Genomic DNA, 9,667 nt, shown 5'->3' on the forward strand with positions numbered 1-9,667 from the left:
GAAGTGCTCTTCAACTGAAAACTGGCTAATTCTATTGAATTGGATTCATTAAAAATTCTCTTAATTTAGAATTACATAAACATAAAGATTATATTTAATGCAACCAAAATAATCAGATACTATCTTAAACATTTTTGTTTGAAAGTTACTTAAATAATTGCCACAAAATCAATGATGCATTTATATTGAATACATTATCAGATATTTTAAGTTATGACTACAGAATCATTTATTAGTGTACCGGGTCATATTGCTGTTGGTTATGTTGAACGTGATGTTTGCGTGCTGCGTGAATACAGTATAGGATTATTAAAATGCGTACTGGCTGATAATAATTGTGGCCCCCCCCCCACCCACCCAAGACTAAGGTCTGGCGACGGGTCTGATTATGAGAGATGGGAGGACAAAAGGCATTTTCATTAATTATACACAGAGGCATTCAACAAATTCGAACACGGTACACCTTGTATTTAAATTATTTGAACAACTTGGTCCAGATGAATGTATTAAAATGCAGAACTGACCAATTAAAGAACAAACTGACTAATTAAAATAATGCTGATTTTCCTAACTGACGTAATTGACCGAAGAATTTTCCCAAACCGCATCACCTAAACCTAATTCAAATTAAAGGGTTGACAGTTATCTCTGTTAAATGCAACTTTTCCAGCACTGACATTGGCTTAGCCTGTTGCAAGCCATGAGTTTACTGTGTGTGGTTGTGCAGCGGTTTGAATGAAAAGCCCTGTGTCATCAGTAATACTGAGATGTGCACAGCGCTATAACAGTTTTGTATTTTCAGCAGATTCCCTAAAACACAAAACTCATCCTCTGTGATTGGTTGTGGCTCAGCATGCTCCATTGTTCCATCAGGCTGCTTGTTCGCTTGGTTTCCTTCGTGCAAACAAAACTTTCCTGCCACACACAGCAATATCGTGCTCCTCAGTGCTTTGACAACCCTAAAAATTGGAATCTCTGACTTTTTCTGAGGAGTAAAAGATAAAGGTAGGTCACTGATAACCCAAGAACTAAAAGGGTCAAATCTTGTATTTACACCTGTGTGATATTTTGTATATTTAAAAATACTATTAAAGTGTTTCTTTATTGCGACAATTTTCAGTTAACCTCTCGAAAAAAAGGTCCTTAAGTGAATTAAATTGGAGAAAAACATGACTCTAGACCTTTATACTCAAATTCAGAGCATATTTTTGGTAATTTGGGAAAGCTGGTTGTTTAAGCTAGTGTAAAAGTAAGTTTTAAAAAAATATTAAAATTATTGTCTGAACATTTTATTTTATTTCTTTGGCCAAACCTCTGTCAACTGTGAGATTAAAGGTTTCAGTTCCTTTTCTTTAAAATGTATTTCTCTATGTTGTACTGATGAATGAATTTGGATCATTTTAGGCTGCTTTCATATCCAGTTGTTCTATTTCCTACAGAAAGTGTTGCATTGGCCAAATGTTGTGAGACCCTCACCTGCTGTGATCTCTCTCTGTTTGTCAGTCAGTGTTTTTTTTGGCAGGATGTACAGCTTCATGGGAGGTGGGTTGTTCTGTGCTGGAGTCGGGAACATACTCCTTATTGTCTCCACGGCAACTGACTACTGGATGCAGTACCGTCACTCAAGCAATTACATGCACCAGGGCCTGTGGCGATACTGTGTGCCTGGGAAATGCATGACACACACAGACAGCATTGGTGAGAGGTGCACAGGTGTTGTTTTCCAAAGCTTGAGCACAAGCAGGGCGGCACATCCTGGCTTATTTGTGTTATAGTATGCTGACAGTGTGTGGCTTCTGCACTAATCCTTATAAACAATGGGGTAGCTTCCCTTTGAGGGTGGTAACATATAGATGAGAGCCAAGTGCATAGAGGTTAGAAATGATCATACTGTTGTATGAATAGTATGTTGTATAGAAAATTGTCCTAAAAACCTCATATTTTTAGTTGTGAGTTTTGAGGTTTATGGAAATTCAATATGAGAGTTTTACTTTCATTTGCAACAGTCAGCTGCCTCATAATTCAAGAAAAAAAGTCTCATTCATTATAGGTGCAAATATTAACACTGCAAATTGCAGCTAAAGAACAGTATGACTGACTCAACGTGCAATGCATGCTGGGTGTCTTTAATGTCGGGTCTCTTAGGCCTCAGTCTTTTTCCTTGTCTCCTCTCATCCTCAGCATACTGGGATGCCACTCGGGCCTTCATGATTCTCTCCCTGCTGGCCTGCTTCATTGGCATCGTGATCGGGGTCATGGCCTTCATCCACTACTCCTCCTTTGACGGGTTTGACAAGACATTTGCAGCCGGCATCCTCTTCTTCATCTCCTGTGAGCTCCTCAAACACAGCTAAATCTCTGTCTCTCTTTTGTGTTCAGAAGACGTACATCATTTTTAATTCGAGGCTTGTTCTCTTGTGCAGGCTTCTTTGTGCTGCTGGCCATGGCTGTGTACACAGGAGTGACAGTTAACTACTACGGTAAACGCTATGGCAGCTGGCGGTTCTCCTGGTCCTACATAATGGGCTGGGTGGCAGTGGTTCTCACTTTCTTCTCAGGTGAGCACACCAACACAGTAACTGATAAAAACATGCTGTTTTGCCAAAATATGACATAATTATCTGATTCTCTTTCAGGTATCTTCTACATGTGTGCCTATCGGATGCACGAATGCCCAAGAAACTCGAACTCGCGCTGACCTGCCGAAAAACTTCAACACACACAAAAGCACAGGTCCATTATTGGGCCAAGAAGAACCACTTTACACCCATGTTAACTTTACAACCACTTTCTGTTAACATATAGGCCTACAATATATCCATGGATAAGCAAAATAAATGATAATAAAGAATGCATTTGTTGTCTGCTCTGTCCACATCACTAAAAAGTCTAGTCAGTTTAGAGGAACAACACTATCTTACACCAGCCTGGAGCTGACATATCTCCTTGTTTTTTTGGATCAGGTTTAAATAAGTATGTAAAATCCACCACTAGGGGGCTCTCAATCAAAACAATAACAAAAGATGACTTAGAGGCTCACGTGGTATCACGGTAGTGAGTCTCTGCTATAATGCAATTACTCAACTAAAACAGATATACCATGGGTTTAGTCCATTTTTAATTGAAGTTAGATTTTAATGTAACATTAGCATATCATTCTACATACTATACCTTTAAGTGTACAGTGATAAACAACTGCATTTGTAAAAAAAATAATAAAAAGGAAATGGTTAGCTTCATAGCTAATAGGTTACACTCAACAGATGTGTTTCTGCTACCTGCTTATTTGATGAAAAGGCTTCAGTGGACACATAAAAAGATTGACTAGAAAAACTTTAAAAACAAGTTCAAGTTCATCCTAAAAGTGACGAGATTAGAGTTCAGATGTAGGCAAAAGGAGTAAATACAATGGAAATGGATGGAAACATCAGGGGTACCTGCAGTTACTGCAAGTCTCTACAAATGTCACTGAAGTGGAAGAAATAACTCTTCAATAAAATGTGAAGTAAAGTGGTTTTGCATATGTGTACATGGAAACGTTTTATAATAAAGAATAATACAATGAAATGCAATAAGTTCAAGTTCAAAAATCTTTTATTGGATAGTATTTTCAAAGAGAAAAGCAATACCCACTCTTCCAGCCAGAAAAAAAGGCTCAAATAAAAACACTATGGTAATGTAAACATTAACAGGTTTAAGTGAACAAACATTCAGCCGCTTGAAAAGACCAACAACTGGAAAAACCACAGTGAACGTGCTGATTGAAAAAAAAATGAAAAAAAGGTAAGGTAAAGTGGTTAAAGGTTATGAGTGCAACATTGTAGTAATTCTTGTGATATGTGACTGTTATCACCCCTCACACCATCCTTTGACAGAGAAAAAGAGAACAGACTCATGCATGTATGGTCAGCCTTTGAGTTTAGTCGACCTCCTCGATAGTGGGGCCGGCTCCTCCTCCTCCAGGCGCGCCACCAGCTCCTGGGAATCCGCCGGGCATCCCCCCTGGCATCCCTCCGGGTACACCACCTGCAGTCTGGTACAGCTTGGTCATGATGGGGTTACACAGCTTCTCCAACTCCTTCTGCTGATGCTCAAACTCGTCTTTTTCAGCAGACTGAGAAAAGAGTCAAACAAAGGTTGAAGAATCAAAACATTCTGAAGTGGTCATAGTTCAGTCTCATCTTTTATTCTTACCTGGTTTTTGTCCAGCCAGCTGATGACCTCGTTACACTTGTCCACAATCTTTTGTTTATCCTCGTCGCTGATCTTGTCCTTCAGCTTCTCGTCCTCCACAGTAGACTTCATATTGAAGGCGTACGACTCTAAACCATTCTTTGCCGCCACTTTCTCTCTCTGCAGTTCATCCTCAGCCTTGTACTTGTCTGCTTCCTGGACCATACGCTCAATGTCCTCCTTGCTCAAGCGGCCTGGTGGATGTGACGTCAGATGAACACAAAGCTGAATAACAAACATCAAACTTAAACATTCAGAGTCACAATGAGGTTGTTCTTTAGGTTACCTTTGTCGTTAGTGATCGTGATCTTGTTCTCCTTCCCTGTGCTCTTGTCCGCAGCAGACACATTCATGATGCCGTTAGCGTCGATGTCAAAGGTCACCTCAATCTGAGGGACCCCTCTGGGTGCAGGGGGGATTCCAATCAGCTCAAATTTACCCAAAAGGTTGTTGTCTTTGGTCATGGCCCTTTCACCCTCAAACACCTACAGCATACATCATATCAGATCACCAGACAAACATGAATACTTTTTGAAAAGTAAAACGCCTCCAAAAACGATACGTTTCAGTGGAAGGTCATGGTGGTTTCACCTGAATGAGGACACCAGGCTGGTTGTCAGAGTAGGTGGTAAAGGTCTGGGTCTGCTTTGTAGGGATGGTGGTGTTTCTTTTAATGAGAACAGTCATCACTCCTCCAGCCGTCTCGATGCCCAGAGACAAGGGGGTCACATCCAGCAGCAGCAGATCCTGCACATTCTCTGACTTGTCGCCTGACAGGATGGCTGCCTGCACAGCTGCACAACAAACGTAGGGGGGGGGGGGGGGGGGAAACCATGTGTATTACACTTGTAGCTCTTCTGTGATTAATTTCTAGAAGCTTTTTGTCTGGTTAATGGTTTATACCTGCTCCATAGGCCACTGCTTCATCAGGGTTGATGCTCTTATTGAGCTCCTTTCCATTGAAAAAGTCCTGAAGCAGCTTCTGGATCTTTGGAATACGAGTGGAACCTCCAACCAGGACGATGTCATGGACTTGACCCTTGTCCATCTTGGCGTCACGAAGAGCCTTTTCCACAGGCTCCAGGGTTCCTCTGAAAAGGTCTGCGTTCAGCTCCTCAAACCGAGCCCTGGTGATGGACGTGTAGAAATCCACGCCCTCATACAGTGAATCGATTTCAATACTGGCCTGAGTGCTGGAGGACAATGTGCGCTTGGCTCTCTCGCACGCCGTGCGCAGACGGCGTACTGCCCGCTTGTTGTCGCTGATGTCTTTCTTGAACTTGCGTTTGAACTCGGCGATGAAGTGGTTGACCATGCGGTTGTCAAAGTCTTCTCCGCCCAAGTGGGTGTCCCCTGCTGTGGACTTGACCTCAAAGATGCCATCTTCAATAGTCAGGATGGAGACATCAAATGTGCCCCCACCCAGATCAAAGATGAGAACGTTTCGCTCAGCTCCAACCTGTAGATTTAAATAGTTTGATTGTTCTTTCTACAGGAAGCACTTTGGACTACAACAGATTTACATCTAAATGACAAAAAAAACATGCGGGTCCATATTCTGTAATTGTATAATCCCTAAACTAAAAACACTGTTTTTTAAAAAAAGCCAAAGAGCTATTGTACCTTCTTGTCCAGGCCATAAGCAATAGCAGCAGCAGTTGGTTCGTTGATGATACGGAGGACATTCAGCCCAGAAATGGTCCCTGCGTCTTTGGTGGCCTGCCGCTGAGAGTCGTTGAAGTAAGCTGGCACAGTCACGACAGCATTTGATACAGTCTGAAAGAAGAGAATTATTTAAGGTGGAGCAGATGTTGACACTCTCAACATTAAGTTTACGGTTTGAATCCTAAATTAAAAAGTTCACAGATCCAGAGAATTGTTTTTCAAATACAAACTACTATGCAGGAATAGACAATACTGTAGCAGCAGCAGCACAGACCATTTGACTGTTCAACTGAAAATAATAAATCATTTTATAGTCAAACACAAACACACAATTCTTAGGAAGACTTATATTGAAACACAGCACAGGTGTACCTTTCCAAGGTAAGCCTCTGCAATCTCTTTCATTTTAATGAGCACCATGGAGGAGATCTCCTCTGGGAAGAAGGTCTTGGTCTCACCCTTGTACTCTACTCTCAATTTGGGCTTTGTATTATCGTTGATGACTGTAAACGGCCAGTGTTTCATGTCTGACTGGACGACACCGTCGTCAAAGCGACGTCCAATGAGACGCTTTGCATCTGAAGGACAAGAAAAATATTCAAAAATGAAGCAGAAGCATCTCATTTCAGATGATCATATTTGATTAGTCTATAAAAACATATTTCATACCAAATACTGTGTTGTTGGGGTTCAGAGCCACCTGATTCTTGGCTGCATCTCCAATCAGCCTCTCTGTGTCAGTGAAGGCAACATAACTGGGCGTGGTCCTGTTTCCCTGGTCGTTGGCAATAATCTCAACTTTGCCGTGCTGAAACACTCCTACACAGGAGTAGGTGGTGCCCAGGTCAATGCCGACTGCTGGTCCCTTGGACATGATTCCTGAGAATGTGAAGAAGATCAGCTGTTGATCATATATTGGCATGGGAATGAAAATCTGGGTGTATGGAAGATGAGAAGCTCCAGCCCACTCTGAGCACTGTGCGAAGCATCTGTGAGGCCCGTTTAAAGTGTTGGGTAATGAGGCTATTATCAGACTGTGAAGAGCTCAAACAGAAGTGGAAACAAACGGTCTCAGTGAAGTGAGGCTCCACAGCACCTGTTTTCAAGTCTCCCACGTTTGACGGCTTGTCAGCTCTCTTGTTATGGCAACACCGGACAACAGGAAGCAGAGAGCCTTTATTGGCAGGTTTTTTTTATTTTTTTTATTAACTGCCATTTTGCGGAGTTTATTATGGTATAAGATCATTCTTTATTCATCTCACAAACAGAGAAGTTTACAGTGTTACAGCAGCAAAGCAGGATAGCAGAAGAAAATCAGACAGTGCAAACATCAAATTAGATAAAAATATAAGAATGTAAAAAATATCTATATCATATCTGAGTTGCAATATTAGCCACTAGGGGAATATCAGACACTTTTCTCAATCAATTCAGTGTTTGAGTGTTGTTTTTGAAGTATTAATTGTCAAACTTGATCTTCAGAAGTCAGTGAGTAGGTGCAGAACTAGAACTCGGTTTACGAGTTATTAGAATACAATATGTTGGAAAAACTCTGAAAATAAAGACGTGAACGTAGTTACAAACAGCGCCGCATTCATCTGGATGACTCAGTAAGCAGCCAGGGATGAGCTGGAACAGCCTCATGTTTACTGTTGCTACAGTAGCAGAATCAATACACTGTAACGTTAGCCTATCAGTAATCCAAAAGGGAGCTCATGACAACTTATCTAAGCAATAGTTTTCATACTTTGGGGCAGAGGAGAGCACATGTCAGGGGCTGAAAGAAATATGGAGATGCTCTAATGGTAGCAAAGGTTAACATTAAATTGTGAAACAATAAGTTGTCAGAGTGAACTATATATATATATATATATATATATATATATATATATATATATATATATATATACATATAACAGTGAGTTTTAGTTATATAGTGAGTCGATAATAGATAAGGAAGAAACAAACCACAGTGACAATGTATTTGGGTTGTTGAACATGCTACTGATTAATCTCCATTTCCTGATATTTCATAGTCACAAAATTAGCTCTATCAATTATAATTAAAATGAGTTTTCAAATTAAAAAAAAGGTGATATGTCTGCCTCATTCATTTTTATGCATACGTTTCTGCTCAACATATTTTTAATTTAACACAAAAGAGACTAATATATATTCTCCTGCTGAGGATTGTACCTGAACTGAATCTATTCAGTATGTTGTGTGAAGACTGTTTTCCAGAGACAGTCATGCAGAGAAGCGCATGTTGTGCAGCATCATTAGCTTAGCTCTCTACAGCAGCATCAGTACAGGAGGGCGTGTCAGTACATAATTTAAAGAGGTTGGGGAACTTTCTAGACTAGTCCTTTCACTTCCTCCAGCTTACGTAACTGTAATTAGCAATTTCGTTTTTTTTAATCTTTCTTCCACGTCTGAGTGCGAGCGGGCAAAGACGAAGCAGCGAGTTAGCAGGACATACACTTCAGTCCGTATAAAAACAAGCTTCAGCATTAACTGGGAGAAGTTGCTGCAGCTGTATTTGAATGTTAGCTTAAATTCAGTGATACGACAGAAAGAACGAAAAAAGTTAGCTAACAGCTAGCTCAAACCAAACCAGTAACGTAGATGAAGTATTAAAGCTGTCACGTAATATCTCCAGAGTTAGTGAGTGAATAATTAAAGTCATATCAAACAGCATCAAAAGTTACAAATAGTAATTTTCTACCTGGCTTTACTCACCTCCGTTTAGTGTAAAGTGTGTCGATTATGCGTTTTTTTTTTTTTTTTTTTAATAATACAGGATCGCTTCACCCCGAGTTTGTGGGTCTGTCAGGTCCTTGGTCCTCGCCGTCTGTCTGTCTGTCTGTCTGTCTGTGTGTGTGTGTGTGTGTGTGTGTGTGGGAGCGGCCGCGCCTCCTGGATCTCACAGAGAACTCTCTAGAACACAGGAGGAGCGAGGCTGGCCAATCCTCCTCCATCATCACATAAACTGCCCTTATATAATGGTCCAATAAAAACACCGGGGTTTTTTTTGCTTTCCACGGCAGTTGCTACGAAGACTGTGAGTGGGATCGATAAACCTCATCAGAAATGAACTGTGATGGAGAGAGAAGACACGACCAAGCTCAGAGGCTGTCTGAGGGGCCAGGGACGTGTGAGGGCTTTTTATGACCAGGGTGGCGCCAACCCCAGCATACAAACAGAGGAGGGATGAAGTGCACTGTGTCCATTCACCCATGATTGAATTGCATACCATCTCCCCTTATAATATGAGTAAAACAAGAAAAATGTCAAATTCACGATAACAGGATTATTTGAAAAGATCAAACATCACACATTTACATTTTTTAATTAGAAAGTATAACAAAAAAAAAACCCTCACAAAGACAGGATTATTCCAGTGTACATAGTAACATTAGATGTTTTACTTTTATGATATCAATATGGTTTCAAACTACATAAGAAACAAACGAAAAGTATGACCACACCTATGTTTTAAAAAAAACATGTCAGCGGATATCTTTAAAACACAATCTGTATTACAACACCATATATTCATTGAAGACATTGATATCAGGGTGGATTCCCTCCCAGTAAAAAACAAGTGGGTCACAGATGGATCACATTTTATTCCTAACTGGGATTGGTGTACCATTTACAGCACACTGAATCCAAGAGCATGTGTCCTGATGTGCCCTTCAACAAAAAAATGAGCTCCTCCTCTGTTCCTGTCGTAACATGTTATGATACTGCTCAGGTGTTCCATTTG

The 9,667-nt window shown here is 40.7% G+C and overlaps 2 protein-coding genes across 2 annotated transcripts; one reads left to right on the forward strand and one right to left on the reverse strand.

Annotated features, from left to right (window-relative positions):
- Positions 1-850: 850 nt before the first annotated feature.
- On the forward strand, positions 851-2,853 carry lim2.3 (lens intrinsic membrane protein 2.3). Its single transcript, XM_079354809.1, has 5 exons — positions 851-1,005; positions 1,504-1,698; positions 2,182-2,331; positions 2,424-2,558; positions 2,637-2,853. The coding sequence occupies exons 2-5, from the start codon at positions 1,524-1,526 to the stop codon at positions 2,696-2,698; spliced, it is 522 nt and encodes a 173-aa protein (XP_079210935.1). The 5' UTR covers positions 851-1,005; positions 1,504-1,523; the 3' UTR covers positions 2,699-2,853.
- Positions 2,854-3,576: 723 nt separating this feature from the next.
- On the reverse strand, positions 3,577-9,034 carry hspa8b (heat shock protein family A (Hsp70) member 8b). Its single transcript, XM_079354336.1, has 9 exons — positions 8,638-9,034; positions 6,568-6,777; positions 6,271-6,476; positions 5,857-6,009; positions 5,137-5,692; positions 4,825-5,027; positions 4,520-4,718; positions 4,195-4,427; positions 3,577-4,114 (listed from the first exon to the last, which is right to left on the reverse strand). Exons 2-9 carry the CDS (start codon positions 6,770-6,772, stop codon positions 3,920-3,922), a joined length of 1,950 nt encoding a protein of 649 aa, XP_079210462.1. The 5' UTR covers positions 6,773-6,777; positions 8,638-9,034; the 3' UTR covers positions 3,577-3,919.
- Positions 9,035-9,667: the final 633 nt, after the last annotated feature.

This window comes from Symphodus melops, assembly GCF_947650265.1.
Source record: "Symphodus melops genome assembly, chromosome: 10".
NCBI lineage: Eukaryota > Metazoa > Chordata > Actinopteri > Labriformes > Labridae > Symphodus > Symphodus melops.

Bases quoted from the DNA above. Each gene is read 5' to 3' on its own strand.
- hspa8b (XM_079354336.1), bottom strand. From the start codon at position 6,772: ATGTCCAAGGGACCAGCAGTCGGCATTGACCTGGGCACCACCTACTCC. The intron at 6,477-6,567 runs GTATGAAATATG...CTTGTCCTTCAG, and splicing joins CCCCAACAACACAGTATTTG to ATGCAAAGCGTCTCATTGGA. The intron at 4,115-4,194 runs GTAAGAATAAAA...CTCTTTTCTCAG, and splicing joins GCTGGCTGGACAAAAACCAG to TCTGCTGAAAAAGACGAGTT.
- lim2.3 (XM_079354809.1), top strand. From the start codon at position 1,524: ATGTACAGCTTCATGGGAGGTGGGTTGTTCTGTGCTGGAGTCGGGAAC. The intron at 1,699-2,181 runs GTGAGAGGTGCA...TCTCATCCTCAG, and splicing joins GACACACACAGACAGCATTG to CATACTGGGATGCCACTCGG. The intron at 2,332-2,423 runs GTGAGCTCCTCA...TCTCTTGTGCAG, and splicing joins CATCCTCTTCTTCATCTCCT to GCTTCTTTGTGCTGCTGGCC.